Raw genomic sequence first — 20,828 nt, 5'->3', positions numbered from 1 at the left:
CAAAAAAAAAAAAAAAAAAAAAAAAAAAAAAAAAAAAAAAAAGAAATAGGACACATTCACAGTAGCAAGTGTTAGGATAACTTTGGTACTCCAAATTTTCTGCAATTTAAATTCATTTTATTCACATATTTCACCAAACCACAGCTTTTGTCATACCATATGCAACAATTAGATTTTGCTTCTGGTTAATGTATCTCTGTTAATTTTTTTGGTCCCTCGTATTTATAATTGTCAAAGTTATGTCATAGTATATTTTATAAGTTAATTGTATACATTAACTTAGGTAAAAATAGTACCTAATAGGAGAAGCTTTGTACTGTGCATATATTTTTGTTTTCAAGGTAATGTGCTAATTTTAACTTTTCACTATATAATTATGCAATCATTTTGTTACCTTTTTGAATATTTTCTTTACCATAGCAACAGAAGTTTCAAAGAGTGTCAATTTTAATTTAAACAGAATCACTAGAAAGTCTCTTTATATGTATGTTTTAAGAAATAATGGCCAGATATACTAAATTTGGCTATCATCTATTCATTCTTAATTATGTGAATATTTCAATTTATTGGATATTTTATAAGAAAATATTTATTTTTGATTTTTGATAGCTGAGTGTGGTGGCTCATGCCTGTAATTCCAGCACTTTGGGCAGCCAAGGCAGATGAATCACTTGAGGTCAGGAGTTCAAGACCAGTCTGGCCAACATGGCAAAACCCCGTCTCTACTAAAAGTACAAAAATTAGCCAGGCGTGGTGGCATGCACCTGTAATCCCACCTACTTGGGAGACTGAGGCATGAGAATTGCTTGAACCCAGGAGGCAGAGGTTGCAGTGAGCAGAGATCACGCCACTGCATTCCAGCCTGGGTGAAAGCGAGATTCTGTCTCAAAAACAAACAAACAAGCAATATATATATTTGAATCTCTAAACAATTGTTTTTTTTCTTCAAAATCAATATGGCTGGCTTAGCTTCTCATTTCATGCTATTCAAGATGCTTCACTTTCTAATGAAAGAAACATTACCTGTTTGATAATAGCAGTCTGTGGTCTTTTCTATTTATGAAGCAAAAACTGTGTCCTATTCTAGTGAATGCAGCTGAAACTATTAATAGCTTTAAGTTTTATTTCTCCCAGGTTACAGTTATTAGCCCATAAACTGAAAGCAGCCTTAAGTTATCATCAACATAAACCCATCCATTAAAAATGTCAATTAAAATAGCACAGTACAAAATTATTGTAGATGTTATAAAAGACTCTATTGATTTTATTTTTGGATAATATTTGGATTTTGATATAGATATGTCATATTATAACCAAAGAAAAAGGTAAAAGTAAAAGTTGGATCTCTTCATGAAACAATTAAAAACAACTGTTTTAATGGATAAAATTTAATGGCACCTTTTTGTTCATGCTGTTTTCCTAGTTCCCCTGAGTGAGAAAATCAGGCAACTTGGATTTTAGCATTGATGAGATGAACTCTAGGGTGAAAATGCCATAACTGTATAAAATATTATGCAATCTTGCTTCAAAAATGAAAGCTTAAATTTAAGATTAATAGAAATGCAATTGAACCTTCCTAATTCAGATTGCCATTGTGACTTGCATATGTTTTGATTATATCAAAACTACTGACTCCTGTTTCCTTGAGAAGTATTATGATTTCTGTCCTGATATTTAGTGAGGAAAAGGAGAGAATTTGTTTAAGGGAGAAGGAAAATCATTAGGCTGTCCTGTGCATTAAAGCAACGATACTTTTAGAAGATGTCTTGGGGGTTCTTTCTGTATTTAAATAATAGTATGTCAATTATTACAATATCACTTTAGATATGGTATTTAGTAGGAACATAAAGAAGATACAAGTAGACAGAAAATCTTAGCTGTTATGTTTAAATTCAATTGAAATCCTGATTTTTCTTATAATTTTATCTTAAGCTTCCTGTTATTTTGTGTTGTGTGGGAATGAGTATTCTAATTTATTATTAATTTAGGGTAATTGAAATAACTTACATTCAATATTGATGAAAATTACTCATATGTAGGATATGTATAAACATTTTAAAACAGAACAGAGAATATAAATATGTTAAAACTCTGCTGCACATTTTATCTTTTTGTATAATCAGTGTCACTTTAGTTAATCATAACAAAGACCATTATGATAAACATTAAAGTAAATGTATGATATGCCTAATTAACAGAAAACGTTACATATACTCATTCGTTTATTCAACTCGTATTTCCTGAACATTTAGTATATGTCTGACACTGTTGGTAGGAGTGAGAATAAAAATAAAAGGCACGGTCCCTTGTCTTCAAGTATGTTACAGTCTAAAATAAAAGGCATGGTCCCCCGTCTTCAAGTATGTTTCAGTCTAGTATGTAGGTACTTTCTTAAATAATCACAATACCATACAATAACTTTTTTTTTTATTTTTTTATTTTTTTATTATTATTATACTTTAAGTTGTAGGGTACATGTGCATAACGTGAGGGTTTGTTACATATGTATACTTGTGCCATGTTGGTATGCTGCACCCATCAACTCGTCATTTACATCAGGTATAACTCCCAATGCAATCCCTCCCCCCTCCCCCCTCCCCCCTCCCCATCATAGGCCCCGGTGTGTGATGTTCCCCTTCCTGAGTCCAAGTGATCTCATTGTTCAGTTCCCACCTATGAGTGAGAACATGCGGTGTTTGGTTTTCTGTTCTTGTGATAGTTTGCTAAGAATGATGGTTTCCAGCTGCATCCATGTCCCTACAAAGGACACAAACTCATCCTTTTTTATGGCTGCATAGTATTCCATGGTGTATATGTGCCACATTTTCTTAATCCAATCTGTCACTGATGGACATTTGGGTTGATTCCAAGTCTTTGCTATTGTGAATAGTGCTGAAATAAACATACGTGTGCATGTGTCTTTATAGCAGCATAATTTATAATCCTTTGGGTATATACCCAGTAATGGGATGGCTGGGTCATATGGTACATCTAGTTCTAGATCCTTGAGGAATCGCCATACTGTTTTCCATAATGGTTGAACTAGTTTACAATCCCACCAACAGTGTAAAAGTGTTCCTATTTCTCCACATCCTCTCCAGCACCTGTTGTTTCCTGACTTTTGAATGATCGCCATTCTAACTGGTGTGAGATGGTATCTCATTGTGGTTTTGATTTGCATTTCTCTGATGGCCAGTGATGATGAGCATTTTTTCATTTGTCTGTTGGCTGTATGAATGTCTTCTTTTGAGAAATGTCTGTTCATATCCTTTGCCCACTTTTTGATGGGGTTGTTTGATTTTTTCTTGTAAATTTGTTTGAGTTCTTTGAAGGTTCTGGATATTAGCCCTTTGTCAGATGAGTAGATTGCAAAAATGTTCTCCCATTCTGTAGGTTGCCTGTTCACTCTGATGGTAGTTTCTTTTGCTGTGCAGAAGCTCTTTAGTTTAATGAAATCCCATTTGTCAATTTTAGCTTTTGCTGCCGTTGCTTTTGGTGTTTTAGACATGAAGTCTTTGCCCATGCCTATGTCCTGAATGGTACTACCTAGGTTTTCCTCTAGGATTTTTATGGTATTAGGTCTAACATTTAAGTCTCTAATCCATCTTGACTTAATTTTCGTATAAGGAGTAAGGAAAGGATCCAGTTTCAGCTTTCTACTTATGGCTGGCCAATTTTCCCAGCACCATTTATTAAATAGGGAATCCTTTCCCCATTTCTTGTTTCTCTCAGGTTTGTCAAAGATCAGATGGCTGTAGATGTGTGGTATTATTTCTGAGGACTCTGTTCTGTTCCATTGGTCTATATCTCTGTTTTGGTACCAGTACCATGTTGTTTTGGTTACTGTAGCCTTGTAGTATAGTTTGAAGTCAGGTAGCGTGATGCCTCCAGCTTTGTTCTTTTGACTTAGGATTGTCTTGGAGATGCGGGCTCTTTTTTGGTTCCATATGAACTTTAAAGCAGTTTTTTCCAATTCTGTGAAGAAACTCATTGGTAGCTTGATGGGGATGGCATTGAATCTATAAATTACCTTGGGCAGTATGGCCATTTTCACGATACTGATTCTTCCTATCCATGAGCATGGTATGTTCTTCCATTTGTTTGTGTCCTCTTTTATTTCACTGAGCAGTGGTTTGTAGTTCTCCTTGAAGAGGTCCTTTACATCCCTTGTAAGTTGGATTCCTAGGTATTTTATTCTCTTTGAAGCAATTGTGAATGGAAGTTAATTCCTGATTTGGCTCTCTGTTTGTCTGTTACTGGTGTATAAGAATGCTTGTGATTTTTGCACATTAATTTTGTATCCTGAGACTTTGCTGAAGTTGCTTATCAGCTTAAGGAGATTTTGGGCTGAGACAATGGGGTTTTCTAAATATACAATCATGTCATCTGCAAACAGGGACATTTTGACTTCTTCTTTTCCTAACTGAATACCCCTGATTTCTTTCTCTTGCCTAATTGCCCTAGCCAGAACTTCCAACACTATGTTGAATAGGAATGGTGAGAGAGGGCATCCCTGTCTTGTGCCAGTTTTCAAAGGGAATTTTTCCAGTTTTTGCCCATTCAGTATGATATTGGCTGTGGGTTTGTCATAAATAGCTCTTATTATTTTGAGGTACGTTCCATCAATACCGAATTTATTGAGCGTTTTTAGTATGAAGGGCTATTGAATTTTGTCAAAAGCCTTTTCTGCATCTATTGAGATAATTATGTGGTTCTTGTCTTTGGTTCTGTTTATATGCTGGATTATGTTTGTTGATTTGCGAATGTTGAACCAGCCTTGCATCCCAGGGATGAAGCCCACTTGATCATGGTGGATAAGCTTTTTGATGTGTTGTTGAATCCGGTTTGCCAGTATTTTATTGAGGATTTTTGCATCGATGTTCATCAGGGATATTGGTCTAAAATTCTCTTTTTTTGTTGTGTCTCTGCCAGGCTTTGGTATCAGGATGATGTTGGCCTCATAGAATGAGTTAGGGAGGATTCCCTCTTTTTCTATCGATTGGAATAGTTTCAGATGGAATGGTACCAACTCCTCCTTGTACCTCTGGTAGAATTCAGCTGTGAATCCATCTGGTCCTGGACTTTTTTTAGTTGGTAGGCTATTAATTATTGCCTCAATTTCAGAGCCTGCTATTGGTCTATTCAGGGATTCAACTTCTTCCTGGTTTAGTCTTGGAAGAGTGTAAGTGTCCAGGAAATTATCCATTTCTTCTAGATTTTCCAGTTTATTTGCGTAGAGGTGTTTATAGTATTCTCTGATGGTAGTTTGTATTTCTGTGGGGTCGGTGGTGATATCCCCTTTATCATTTTTAATTGCGTCGATTTGATTCTTCTCTCTTTTCTTCTTTATTAGTCTTGCTAGTGGTCTGTCAATTTTGTTGATCTTTTCAAAAAACCAACTCCTGGATTCATTGATTTTTTGGAGGGTTTTTTGTGTCTCTATCTCCTTCAGTTCTGCTCTGATCTTAGTTATTTCTTGCCTTCTGCTAGCTTTCGAATGTGTTTGCTCTTGCTTCTCTAGTTCTTTTAATTGCGATGTTAGAGTGTCAATTTTAGATATTTCCTGCTTTCTCTTGTGGGCATTTAGTGCTATAAATTTCCCTCTACACACTGCTTTAAATGTGTCCCAGAGATTCTGGTATGTTGTATCTTTGTTCTCATTGGTTTCAAAGAACATCTTTATTTCTGCCTTCATTTCGTTATGTACCCAGTAGTCATTCAGGAGCAGGTTGTTCAGTTTCCATGTAGTTGAGCGGTTTTGACTGAGTTTCTTAGTCGTGAGTTCTAGTTTGATTGCACTGTGGTCTGAGAGACAGTTTGTTATAATTTCTGTTCTTGTACATTTGCTGAGGAGTGCTTTACTTCCAATTATATGGTCAATTTTGGAGTAAGTACGATGTGGTGCTGAGAAGAATGTATATTCTGTTGATTTGGGGTGGAGAGTTCTATAGATGTCTATTAGGTCTGCTTGCTGCAGAGATGAGTTCAATTCCTGGATATCCTTGTTCACTTTCTGTCTCGTTGATCTGTCTAATGTTGACAGTGGAGTGTTGAAGTCTCCCATTATTATTGTATGGGAGTCTAAGTCTCTTTGTAAGTCTCTAAGGACTTGCTTTATGAATCTGGGTGCTCCTGTATTGGGTGCATATATATTTAGGATAGTTAGCTCTTCCTGTTGAATTGATCCCTTCACCATTATGTAATGGCCTTCTTTGTCTCTTTTGATCTTTGATGGTTTAAAGTCTGTTTTATCAGAGACTAGGATTGCAACCCCTGCTTTTTTTTGTTCTCCATTTGCTTGGTAAATCTTCCTCCATCCCTTTATTTTGAGCCTATGTATGTCTCTGCGTGTGAGATGGGTCTCCTGAATACAGCAGACTGATGGGTCTTGACTCTTTATCCAGTGTGCCAGTCTGTGTCTTTTCATTGGAGCATTTAGTCCATTTACATTTAAGGTTAAGATTGTTATGTGTGAACTTGATCCTGCCATTATGATATTAACTGGTTATTTTGCTCGTTAGTTGATGCAGTTTCTTCCTAGCCTCGATGGTCTTTACATTTTGGCATGTTTTTGCAATGGCTGGTACCGGTTGTTCCTTTCCATGTTGAGTGCTTCCTTCAGGGTCTCTTGTAAGGCAGGCCTAGTGGTGACAAAATCTCTAAGCATTTGCTTATCTGTAAAGGATTTTATTTCTCCTTCACTTATGAATCTTAGTTTGGCTGGATATGAAATTCTGGGTTTAAAATTCTTTTCTTTAAGAATGTTGAATATTGGCCCCCACTCTCTTCTGGCTTGTAGAGTTTCTGCCGAGAGATCTGCTGTTAGTCTGATGGGCTTCCCTTTATGGGTAACCCGACCTTTCTCTCTGGCTGCCCTTAAGAGTTTTTCCTTCATTTCAACTTTGGTGAATCTGGCAATTATGTGTCTTGGAGTTGCTCTTCTCGAGGAGTATCTTTGTGGCGTTCTCTGTATTTCCTGGATTTGAATGTTGGCCTCCCCTACTAGGTTGGGGAAGTTCTCCTGGATGATATCCTGAAGAGTGTTTTCCAACTTGGTTCCATTTTCCCCCTCACTTTCAGGCACCCCAATCAGACGTAGATTTGGTCTTTTTACATAATCCCATACTTCTTGCAGGCTTTGTTCATTTCTTTTTCTTCTTTTTTCTTTTGGTTTCTCTTCTCGCTTCATTTCATTCATTTGATCCTCAATCGCTGATACTCTTTCTTCCAGTTGATCGAGTCGGTTACTGAAGCTTGTGCATTTGTCACGTATTTCTCGTGTCATGGTTTTCATCTCTTTCATTTCGTTTATGACCTTCTCTGCATTAATTACTCTAGCCGTCAATTCTTCCACTTTTTTTTCAAGATTTTTAGTTTCTTTGCGCTGGGTACGTAATTCCTCCTTTAGCTCTGAGAAATTTGATGGACTGAAGCCTTCTTCTCTCATCTCGTCAAAGTCATTCTCCGTCCAGCTTTGATCCGTGGCTGGCGATGAGCTGCGCTCCTTTGCCGGGGGAGATGCGCTCTTGTTTTTTGAATTTCCAGCTTTTCTGCCCTGCTTTTTCCCCATCTTTGTGGTTTTATCTGCCTCTGGTCTTTGATGATGGTGATGTACTGATGGGGTTTTGGTGTAGGTGTCCTTCCTGTTTGATAGTTTTCCTTCTAACAGTCAGGACCCTCAGCTGTAGGTCTGTTGGAGATTGCTTGAGGTCCACTCCAGACCCTGTTTGCCTGGGTATCAGCAGCAGAGGCTGCAGAAGATAGAATATTTCTGAACAGCGAGTGTACCTATCTGATTCTTGCTTTGGAAGCTTCCTCTCAGGGGTGTACTCCACCCTGTGAGGTGTGGGGTGTCAGACTGCCCCTAGTGGGGGATGTCTCCCAGTTAGGCTACTCAGGGGTCAGGGACCCACTTGAGCAGGCAGTCTGTCCCTTCTCAGATCTCAACCTCCGTGTTGGGAGATCCACTGCTCTCTTCAAAGCTGTCAGACAGAGTCCTTTGCGTCTTCAGGGGTTTCTGCTGGGTTTGTTATTGTTTACTGTGCCCTGACCCCAGAGGTGGAGTCTACAGACACAGGCAGGTTTCCTTGAGGCTGTGAGCTCCACCCAGTTGGAGCTTCCCAGCAGCTTTGTTTACGTACTTAAGCCTCAGCAATGGCGGGCGCCCCTCCCCCAGCCTCGCTGCGCCTTGCTGGTAGATCACAGACTGCTGTGCTAGCAATGAGGGAGGCTCAGTGGGTGTGGGACCCTCCCGGCCAGGTGTGGTATATGATCTCCTGGTGTGCCTGTTTGCTTAAAGTGCAGTATTGGGGTGGGAGTTACCCGATTTTCCAGGGGTTGTGTGTCTCAGTTCCCCTGGCTAGGAAAAGGGATTCCCTTCCCCCTTGCGCTTCCCAGGTGAGGCAATGCCTCGCCCTGCTTCAGCTCTCGCTGGTCGGGCTGCAGCAGCTGACCAGCACCGATCGTCCGGCACTCCCCAGTGAGATGAACCCAGTACCTCAGTTGAAAATGCAGAAGTCATCGGTCTTCTGTGTGGCTCGTGCTGGGAGTTGGAGACTGGAGCTGTTCCTATTCGGCCATCTTGCTCCGCCCCTCACAATAACTTTTAAGGTAGAGAAAATGGGAAGTGTTTCTATCTCAACGGGGTTCAGAGACAGCTTCCTGAACAAGAATGGTAGAGTAAGAACTAGCTGAGTAATGTGGTGCTCTACAGGGCAAGAGATACTGTTGGCAAAAAGAACAGTCTCTCTGGGAAAAAAAACAGACACACAGAAGAGCATGGTACATCCAACAAATTCCAAGGAACTTACACAGTTGGAGCAAATTAAACATATGTAATTATGGAACCAGTTCACTTTACAGAGTAAAGGAAAGCTAGGAATAAGTCAGAACATAACACACAATGACAACAAATAACAAACATTACAAGGCTTCTGTCTTGGGCAAACAGGTAAATAGAGGAGTTGTCCCCAGAATATGGGAATAAAGAAAAAGAGAAAAATACAAGAAAGGGAAACGATCAGTTTGTAGATCTATTGGGATTGGGAGTTCCATAATAATAATAATAATAATAATAATAATAATAATGGCTACCATTTCTATAGCATTTTTTGAGTTAGAAAGCTCTCAGTTTATCACTTCAGATGGATGTACTGTTTATCCAGAGTCTCTGAGAAACATAGAATTATTTGTATTACTTTCTGTATAGTTTAGATAGGCACATTTAACCACGAACTGGCTAAGTGACTTTCTCAGAATCATTTAGGTGATAAAATATTACACCGAGGATTTAATTCAGTTTTCAGACTTTGGTCCTAGACTTTTCCTATTACATCATGTCAGAGTGTCTAGTAACAAAATAACTGTGGATCATAAATATGTGCAAAAGCCATTCGAAAGATGGATAAAGGAAAAAAAGAACTCCAAATCCTGTAGTTTCTTCCATTTTAACAATTATCCTTTTTAAAAGATTTAAAATTAGGACAGGTGAGGGCTGGGCACAGTGGCTCATGCTTGTAATCCCTGCACTTTGGCAAGCCAGGACGGGCAGATCACATGAGATCACGAGCTGGAAACCAGCCTGGCCAACATAGTGAAACACCCTCTCTACTAATAATACAAAAATTAACTGGGCCTGGTGAGACACAGGCCTGTAATCCAAGCTACCTGGGAGGCTGAGGCAGATGAATCACTTGAACCCAGAAGGTGGAGGTTGCAGTGAGCCCAGATTGTGCCACTGCACTCCAGCCTGCTTGACAGAGTGAGACTTTGTCTCAAAATAAAGTAAAATTAGTATAGGTGATAAAAGTTTTTTGGAAAGTGAAAAAAGCTACCTAAATCATTACCAGCATGCCTTATTTTAAAAGGCATACTTTCATTTATTTTCCTTTACTAAAATTCTGACAATAGTCTGTTAGAGGCCAGGCACGGTGGTTCATGCCTGTAATCTCAGGACTTTGTGATGCCAAGGTGGGTGTGGATCACCTGAGGTTGGGAGTTAGGGACCAGCCTAGCCAACATCGTGAAACCCTGTTTCTACTAAAAATACAAAAGTTAGTCGGGCGTAGTGGCACGGGCCTGTAATCCCAGCTACTCAGGAGGCTGAGGCAGGAGAATTGCTTGAACCGGGGAGGTGAAGGTTGCAGTGAGCTGAGAGCAAACCACTTTACTCTAACCTGAGCAACAGAGTGAGACTCTGTCTCAAAAAAAAAAAAAAAAAAAAAAGAAAAATCTGTTAGGAAATCCACAAGGAAATACTAGGTCCCATTTTGAATTTGAAATATATGTTAATGAAAATATGTGAAAGACACTCAGTATTTGGATCCATTATTGCCAATATGGATAATGACAATGCAAATAAATTTAGAAAGACACATTTTTACCCTCTGTATCTTGATATATTTTAGAATGTCCTTCAGCTTTTTCTATAGTTGGAATAACTACCAAGTTTTCCAAGACCAGCAGAAATATTACTTCCTCTCTAAAACATTTTTTAATTGTGCCTAAGTGATCACCACATATTGAACATTTAACATTATATGACTGTTTTTAGTTGAAATGTCTTTCTCTCCATCTAGAACGTAACTTCCTTTAGCACAAAGGTCATGTCTTAATCATTTTTTGTGTCTAACACGGAGACTGTTAAATTCACTGTTGAAGAAGAATAATAAATGAGTAACTAGATGTACACAGAGAATGAGGTTATAGCTACAGAGACCTTGTGCCTGCACCTATGAACAAACCAATACATTGGTATGTTAATAACCTGCATGTTTCAAAGAGAAGAGTCATGAGGGAACTTTTGTTGTGATGAAATGAAAGGCAGACCAAGATGAAAATTCAGTTTCTGATTTCTGTGGAGGAATACAGAAATATTTCATTAAACTATGTATTCACATAAGAAAAACTTTTTTTAACCAAGTTTTTAAATCTGTCCAAACAGCTCATTTCAGTATTCTCATATTCAGGCAAAAACACACAGGCAAATAATATAAATGATTAATTTCATAATTCAAAGTCAGAAATAATTGCAGTTGGAAGGAAAAAACTTCTTCAAATTTAATACTTGAATTCAGAAAAAAAATAGTAAAAGCTGAAAAAGACTTCTATTTAATCAGTTTTATAGAAATGCAATGTATAATATTCAACTGTAAAAGACATTCTGGGCCGGGCGCGGTGGCTCAAGCCTGTAATCCCAGCACTTTGGGAGGCCGAGACGGGCGGATCATGAGGTCAGGAGATCGAGACCATCCTGGCTAATACGGTGTAACCCCGTCTCTACTGAAAAATACAAAAAACTAGCCAGGCGAAGTGGCGGGTGCCTGTAGTCCCAGCTACTCTGGAGGCTGAGGCAGGAGAATGGCGTGAACCCGAGAGGAGGAGCTTGCAGTGAGCTGAGATCCGGCCACTGCACTCCAGCCTGGGTGACAGAGCAAGACTCCGTCTCAAAAAAAAAAAAAAAAAAAAAAAAGACATTCTGAAAAATCGCAGAGGCCTATTGTTATGGTTACAACCAGACATTCTTTTATGTGTTATACTTCATTATATCTCACAGAATAGGTACTGTTTAGGGCTGAAATTTTACATATGTGATTGGGGTAAACATTGCATATTATCTGGGTGCAATTTAGGTCTCTTCTTTCAACATTTTCCCTGCAGTTGTGATTTTTAGCTTTAATTATTTATAATAAATTTTTACATAGGTAATTTTAAGGGTTTCATTTCAGAAGTTAAAATTACCATTATGTTTAGTACAGTCTTATTGATAAATTTGAAAAAAAAAAGTATAGCAATGGGGCATAAGTATGGAAACGAAATGATATCTAGCCATCAGAAGTTAGCTACCACTTACTGAGAGAAAAAATAAATCCTGTGTTTATGAAAGCTCGTGCTTATCTGAGTACAGTTGAACAACCCTTTCCTTCAGTGTAGTAGAGTATTATCCATAATATTCTTCTGCTTGATGAGTACTTAAATAGACAAATCATGTAATAACTTACATAAAATCAAGGCAAATCATGTCCAAAGATACATACAATCCAGATTCAATAGGTTACCTAGTAGGAGAGTATTACTAAACTAAAAATATATTAATATGCATATTTCATATGAAATCAGATAAAACAATAATAGCTATTATTTGCTGAACACTGGCTACATACTTATCAATGTTCTATGTTTGCTTCATGTATTCTCTCATTTAATACTAACAGTGACCCTATGAGAAGAAACTGTAATTGCTTATTTTCGACATGAGGCAATCCAGGTTCAGGAAGGCTAATTAAAGCTCCTAAGTTCACATAACTAGTAATGAGAGGAACTGGGATCTGAGCCCACGTAATCTGTTTCTAGGATTTATTTGCTTCAGATGCTATATAGTGCTCATTAGAAGAGAAGTCAGTGTACAAATCTGGAAACCTGAGTCCTTGTTCCAAGTTTCCCCATCATAATAAACAAAGCAGATAACCTTTTATATTATCAGTTGTCACTTTATCAGTGAAAGCTTTAAGCTACATGATCTCCAGTACTCCCAATAACCAGAATTAGAATTCTCAATTATGTTATACTTTGTCCTAAAATCTGAAAGAAATAAAATGTCATTTTTCTCAAGAAATTTATTAGGTGGTTGTGAAGATAAGTTATTTTTTTCCCTCAAAGAACTATTTGTAAGCATAACAGTTTTTCATGTCTTCCTGCATCTAGGTAAAATTATTATTCACTCTTTTGTACTTCCACAGTAAAATAATTGTATTAGCTGAAAAGTGAAAATGTGAGACTATAATGAAAAACTCTGACTAGAGCTAAATTTCACATAATTCATAAGTGGGGAGTAATTTGGAGAAGTATATTTGGGCCCAGTAAGAAAGGGTTTTCATTTGAGGGAGAGAATGCCAGTTCTGGAACTCTTACCAAACTTATTGAGAGTGATGTAACAGATGTTGGACTTCATGAAATAATATGCTTTTTCTCTTCTTGGTGTATTTGTTCATAATGATGGTAAGACTACCAGATGAAAAATTTCAAAACACAAATGAAAATTTAAAATTGCAATTATATGGAAGTTAGACCACTTGACATTTGTAGTTTACTTAATAACTTAAGAAACATTATTATTCACATCCAGTAATTTAATTTGCAATACTTTTACTGATAGCATTGATCACATGTATTGATCAACTATAATGGAGAAAACCTTTTTTCACTTTTGAGGTGTTTAAATGGCAAGTACAATTACATGTAGAGTAGCTAAATAGAATGATGAAGACACTCTCTAATTAAACCAATTTGGATATGTTATTTTTAATGTTATAGAAATCATTGAAAATTACTTTTAATTTTTATTTTCTTATATGCAATTCTTTAAAAAATAACATGGCATATAGCAGCACAAATAAATTTAATCATATCTAACATGTGAGGGAAGCTGGAATAAATATATTTCAGAGAAATAAAAAATTAGCATGTTAGTATTCCCAAGATTCAAGGTCAGTAAGGCAAAAAGAATTGTTCTGATTTATTTCAACAAGGTAAACTATCTTTTTCTTTTTACTTCTTTCTGATTCAGTTTCTTCCTTCGTATCTCTTCTGTCATGATCCCTAGTATAGGCAACAAGGCACTTCTCCATAAATTTATTAGAAAAGAATGAATTGTTTCGTTTCCTAGAAGATGTATTTCGCTGACATGTGTTCACTTTTCAAAAGAAAACTGTACCAAATATAATTCAAGATTTTAAAAACCATAGCATCATCTTTTGAGGGACTTAGGATCTATTATTACTTGATAATTTGAGATTTTCAAAGTATGTTTACAGTTAATATGTATATACAAAAACACTGCATAGGAATTCCAGTATTGGCCTATGTGAACTTGACTTAGTGTTACCAGACCCAAGTCTATTTTACATTTTGACTTTCAGTGATCTTTGAATCTCTGTTCATAACATTCCACCTTTTGTTTAGGCTTTCTCAAAAATATATTGCTTCTTTTTTAAGCACCAGATTTCATTAGTACTTCAATGATAGTTTGATATCAAATAACTTTTGTATTATCTTTATAAGCCATACTTTTATGCAAACCAAGAAAATGATTGTCAAAACACAATATTGCATGTTTTCTGTACAATGATTATTTAGGTTAGCTTTGTATTTGATAGTGTTTTTTTTTTTTTTTTTCTGAAAACTCTTTCCTTTTTAGTATGTGTTTAAAATATCTGAACATAATTATGTCTGTCAGAATGTATGAGAAAAAAATTATTTTAAGAATGTTTTAGATTTAAATTGAATATATGGATTTAAATCATATAAAACATTTTTAAACCAAATTATTTGGATGCAAATCTTCTAAATCTGAAGAACTAATTGCTAAGTATTATACCTGGCAAAAAGAAAGAGTGAAATAGAGAAAAATCTACTTGTGTTAATAGATTTCATTTTCAGAATTGGAATGTGAAAATAACATTAAAGATCCTATAACTCAAATCTTTATTTTTATAGACAAGGAAACATCTAAAACATAAAGTAATTTCTCTTACTTTGAGGAAAAAACAAAAAAACAAATGGCTTCATTAAACAGAGAAAAATGTCTAAGTAATCTGCTGCTTATACGTTATTTGCATTTAATCAGGTGTAATATTTATACTGAACTCAACCTACTTATATAGTATCAATATTACTTACTTCATTTACTGTTTTTTCCCCCACTTTCTGAACTGTCCTATATAGAACTTCTAATAACATAATGCAAATCACTGCTGTCCGGTAGAACTTTCTATGATAATGGAAGTGCTCTATATTTATGCTGTTAGATATGATGGCCACTAGACACACGTGGTTACTAAGTACTCGAAATGTGACTCGTGTGACCAAGGAGCAATACGGTTCATTTAATTTATTTTATTTTAATTAGTTTAAACAGTCATAATTGGTTAGTGGATACGATATTTAACAATGTATATTAAGGAAATAAAATGTGCACCTCCATAATTCCTTTTGACTTTTTCATAGATAACACATCAAAAGAGAAAGTATATATAGTGATAATTGTATTCCTTCAACATTGATAGATACCTTTTGAAAATTTACATATGTTAGCTTTGAACATCTATAATTGGTTAACATTTGTGATAGTATTATATAATATTATTGTTATATATGAGTTTGTGTTCTAAAATAAACATATGTTTAAAGTTATATGAATATTTCAAATCATACTAGATATGTAATAAAGCATCATAAGAAATTTTGCATCAAAGGATGCTTCTTAAAAGCTGTAATTCCGAGAAATGGCAAGAATTAATGTGGAAACAGTTGAGCAAAAAGGTAATATATTGTTTGATGTTTTGCTCCCAGAGAATCTGTAAACAAAATAGTTATGGATTTTCTTTCCTAGGTATTTGTATTGGATTGACTGCTGCGAGTATCCTCATATTGGTCGTGTTGGAATGGATGGAACCAATCAGAGCGTTGTCATAGAAACCAAGATTTCTAGACCTATGGCACTAACAATAGATTATGTTAACCATAGACTCTACTGGGCTGATGAAAATCACATTGAATTTAGCAACATGGATGGATCTCATAGACACAAAGGTTGGTCCAGTAGCACAAATATTTTAGTATTTTACCAGGTCATAAAATATTTATTTAAAAATATATATTTATCTTATATGCTTTCTCTCATCAAACATTTAAGATTACATTATTATACTCCTTTATGAAAATATTGATAAATTAGAATGAGACGTAATTATTTAAAAATTATATGTTATGCATAAGATATTTTACACTATCAATGTTTTCTTTAATTGTATTTTTCTAAATAGATTTTCTAGTAAATGGGCTGTAGTTTTATAAATTAATATTCACATGTATCCCAATTGAATTGAAATAGAAGGTTATTTGCTTGTAAATATGAGGCTATTCCTGCAATCTGCTAGGATTTCAATTTTCTTAAAAAACTGCGTAAAAGTATAGTTTTATAAGTTATCAGTTAAGCTGTGTACATGACTAATGTTACTGTTACCTAATCACAGCAGCAACAATAATTAACATACAAAATAGTAACAGACAAGGATATAACAGAGAAGAGGTCAAGTATAGTTAAACATGACATGGATATAGCAGAAGCCACAAATGACTCAAATTACATCAAAATGTTTTAGGTAACAGGTAGCTTTTTAAGAATTAGACTTTTTCCTGAACAAATAAATGAATTTTTATTGATCTTCACTAACTTAATGTCACCTTTGCTATCAGGGGTTTACATTTCCAAACATCACTTAAAATAAGAGTTTCAAAGAGAGGTCCCAAATAAAGTCTACATATTATTAACAGTTTAGCTTGTCAAGTTGCTTCCTTCTCTGGCATTAAGCTTAAGGCAAAAACCCCTGGAGGAGGGAAGGATGAGAAATGATAAGGAAGAAAGGATTTTTCTTAATCATCAAGTAATACTCTGCCAGTGTGTTCCAGTGTGGAATAAAGCAATGAGTTTAAAAAGAGAAAAGGTACAAGGCACCAAAGTTACACCACTTAATAATTTTACCTACATTCCTGTCAGTTGACGTTTAAACAAATATATCTTTTCATCGTTCTAATTAGCAATGCTGACAGGAAGTTTTTAGAGGTGCTTTCTTAAGGGTAAGAACATTGCAGTACGAAGAGTGCAGTTGGATGAGTCACTTACTTAGGTGTTGACATTCCAATTATGGAGATAAAAAACTCATCAGGATGCAATTTAAGTGAAAAATTATTTAAAGAACACTTTAGGATTTTAATTACAGCAAAAGGAATGTTGACAGATTGAAATCACACTTAGCATTTAGAAGTTATATCTCCCCCAAAGAATCAATAATGAAATGTTCTGCCTCATTCTTGGGTTGCACAGTTGAAAGTTTTATTGTGACAGTCAATATTTTTCCATGTAACCATAAATCTTTTCATTTTTAGCCTCCATATAAAGTGCTAGGTGGTTGTATATGTATTACTTTTTACTAAAATTTCATTGTACAACAAAATTTATATATATATTTTGATTAGGTAGGTGACTATTTAAAAACACAGCAGCATTAAATATTTGCCTTTCATTTGAGTCTTTGAAGTTTGAAGCTAAAATTGTTAAAAAATATTAGATCTATTAGAAACTATTGACTTCATTTCCTACTTATTAAAAAATTATGTCACTTATGTGGTGACTAATGCTTTGTTAACCTTAATTCAAAAGTAAGTCCATGTTAAAGTGTACTGGTGGTGACTTTGGATAGAGAGACATGTGTAACAGGTAGAAATGGCACTAAATGTATTAAATAGTAAAATATTTGGCTGAAAGACAGTCTAGTATGATGTTATTAAAAATTACAAACTTGATTTTGAAAATGCATCAAGATTCAAATGGGAAGAAAAGTAGAATTACAGCCTTCAGAATATTTTCTCCTGAAGGTTTTCTCAGAAAGACTCGTGAAAAATTCACTAAGTGCCTTATCAGGCATCTGCCAATATCTGAGCGCAGGCCAATAATTCTCTGGTAGTTACTAATGAGGTACTAATTGGAGCCAGCGTGAATTATGCCAACTCTACCATCAACGAAAGAAAGAGCCATAAATTTACCACATTTGTAAAGAGGTATTGGATTATTCTACTTGCATTTGCCACATAAAGACAAAGAACGCTATGGTTTCCTAGTTGTTTATTTGCAGGTGGAAAATGAGACATTCGTATCAATAACTTTTGTGTTACTTCATCACTAGCCACATTGTTTTAAACCAAACCAATGTTATTTTTCTCATTTATTGTATTTCTTAAAACTGAAATCTGAGCTAACCAGAGCGATGAGACAAGCCAGTCATGATAAAGTAATTTGAGAATATAAAAAATATATGAGACTTTTTAGAACAACAGCCCTTTTTCATAAGCCAAATTTTAGAAAAGTCACCCCTTGGACTTTATGGTTTAAAAAGTTGGGCATTTTTCCCCCAAAGGTATTCCAGTTTACACCACAGAGTAGTTTTATAAATGAAGCATTATTTTATTATTATTTGTCTAGTTCAAGAATATCTGAGGTTTCTAAAAATTCTGTGACTTAAAACAAAGGTTCAGATTATCTCCAAGGTACATGTGCCTTACAATTTGTTTGAGAGCTTCCATTCCTCTTTCTTTGCTCCCTGATACACCCTAATTCACCCTCCTACCAAATCTACACACCACATTGAAAACCTGAACAAAAAATTCCAAAATGTATCAGTCAATTTACTAGCTTAGGAAAATTTAGATGCAATCTTAGTCACATGAACCTCTCCCTAATCTTTATCTCTCTGTATCACTCTACTGTTATTCACTATAGTAACATATGATATAATATTAATAATATAGTGATACAGTCAAAGACATGCTACTGAATAAATCAGTGTATTTTAATTTATATCTTCATTAATTTCTTTTATTAATTGCTCTGATTTCTTCTTTTTAACTATGACCATCATTCATTCATTCATTCATTCATTCATTAGATATTTACTGACCTGTCTTTCTGTGCCATGCACTATGCTAGGCCCCTGGTGTTGCAAAGATGAATAAGTCTCTACCTTCAGATAATAATTCAATCGACAAAACCAATATTCAGGAAAAGACATAAATTAGATTGGGGGTAAGACGTATGTGCAAAATATTCCAAAAATGCAGGCAGGAGTAGTGAAGACTGCTAAAGTGGGAAGATCTTTGAGCAGTTTGAGAGATTTAGCAAAAGCTCCCCATAGAGGGAAAAATGTAAGAAGGATTCTTCACACAGAGGGAACAGCATGCACAAAGATGTGATAGAGTCTTGAAATAGCATGGGGTTTACTCAATTTGGCTATGACTGGAAGTCATATAAGAATGAGATAATGACACTAGATGAACAAGGGCAAATTGGGGCCAGATTGTCGCAAGCCTTGTATGCTAAGTAATTTGGAATTTATCCTTAGGTCACAGGGAGCTATTGATGGTGTTTAGTTGATGGAGTGCTGTTATTAGATTTGACAACAGCATGTGAAATGAAAGACCCTGGAAGGGCAACCAATTTAGAGACTGTTAAAATATTTTAGGAGAAAATATTTGAAGTGATTATAGCTGTGGGAATGGAGATACAGTGTTAGAGTCAATAGTTATGTAGTAGACCAAATTGGAGATATATGTAAGCTTAGAAATACTGGTAGTGGCATTATAAAAATTAAATAAATGATTTATATTATTATTGAATTAGCTAGGGGAAAAGAATTCCAATATTTGATGACTTATTAGTTTTGTATGTATTTGTACATTTTTTAAAAGAATTAATAATGCCAAACTAAGCCTAATTTAGATATTCAGAATCTCTATGTTACGATGCTCTACTTTGGTGGGAGATGCGTTAATTTTAACAGCAAAAGTGCTATTCTAAAGATGTATTAAACATTTTATATTATCTCCTTCCCTAAAAGGCATTTCAGAAAACCTGATAATTTAACTAAAGTTCACAAATAAGTGACACTCTTTCTGCCTACTCTCTCTTGAGACGTGGAATAGATCCAGTGAGAAACTTGGCAATTTGAGGATGTTTTCCAGGTGGAAATATTCAGTTTTTAAATACATTGTTACACAAAAGCACACTGATCCTAATATATGAATAAAAATAGTATTCTTGTAGGTCCATATATATGTGACTGATTCCTTACAACTCCCTAACTGAAACCCTCCTAGGAGAATTTTAGGCTTTGATTTTAGATAAGAAGTAATATGCCTTTGCTGGAGTACTGATCTTTAAGCGAAAGGTCTCCTCAAACTGGAGAAATAAAACCTTTAAGATCTTAAAAGAAGTCTGGGAACCTCAAGGAGCTGGGGGTCAGGTTGGGATGGGATCTACTGCTAACTAGCTTATTCACCCTGAACAGTGTAGTTAAATTCCTTGGGCCTCAGTTGCCTCATTTGTAGAAATAAGGGTGTTGAAAAATATTACATGAAAGGAAAGTCCAGAACTAAAATTTTAAGCCTCCAGTTACATGGATCAATCAACACTTTCAGCATCTTTGCCAAATCTCCACTTTTGAATCTCAAATGAGTCTCCCTTAATTTAAACCTAAGAGAGGGAGGTTGGAAATCTGTAATAATTAAATGCTTTCTCATTCAACCTTGATGAAAATATCAAACTACCAAAAACAATCCCCTGTCCTGAGTGTTATCATAAAGGTTATTAACATATTTTAAAGTTGAACACTTGTAAACTAATCAAAGTAATGATGAGGGAGAAAACCTATACTCTTGAGTGTTACCTTGTACTTTATGTTTTACACATACTATTTAGTTTGTCTTTCAACAGACATTTTCTTAGCCTGCTAATGGGATTCCAAGAACAGGGGTCATCCTCTTATGAACCAATTATTTTATTAGAAGCCTACTGATTTCAAGGGACTGTGCTTGATGCAATATGTGCTCTTGTAATTATTCTTCCAATCTATATATGTAATAAGTGCTATTAAAGCCATTTGCCAGCAAGGGAATATGTTCAAAGAGATTAAGTAACCTGTCCAAAGTCATAGCGCTAGTAATCAGGAGAATCAAAATTTGAACTGAGATCTACCTAATTCCAGGGCCTGATATCTTTCCAGTTTTCACACAGCACCCTTGTTTTTGAACAGACAATTGAAGATTGAAACCTGCTTGTTTTTTTTTTTTTTTTAATTAATTTATTATTATTATACTTTAAGTTGTAGGGTACATGTGCATAACGTGCAGGTTTGTTACATATGTATACTTGTCCCATGTTGGTCTGCTGCACCCATCAACTCGTCATTTACATCAGGTATAACTCCCAATGCAATCCC

General features: G+C 35.4%; 1 protein-coding gene across 1 annotated transcript in view; it reads left to right on the top strand.

Annotated features, from left to right (window-relative positions):
• Nucleotides 1-20,828, top strand: part of LRP1B (LDL receptor related protein 1B) — a 1,963,100-nt gene that overhangs the window by 1,691,849 nt on the left and 250,423 nt on the right. The window contains exon 60 of the mRNA XM_025404289.1: nucleotides 15,389-15,588. Coding sequence (XP_025260074.1) covers nucleotides 15,389-15,588 — 200 coding nt within the window. The remainder of the gene's footprint in view (nucleotides 1-15,388; nucleotides 15,589-20,828) is intronic.

Source organism: Theropithecus gelada, chromosome 12, assembly GCF_003255815.1.
Source record: "Theropithecus gelada isolate Dixy chromosome 12, Tgel_1.0, whole genome shotgun sequence".
Classification (NCBI taxonomy): domain Eukaryota; kingdom Metazoa; phylum Chordata; class Mammalia; order Primates; family Cercopithecidae; genus Theropithecus; species Theropithecus gelada.
The sequence above is the reverse complement of the archived record's forward strand: the minus strand, read 5'-3'. Positions and strand labels throughout refer to the sequence as shown.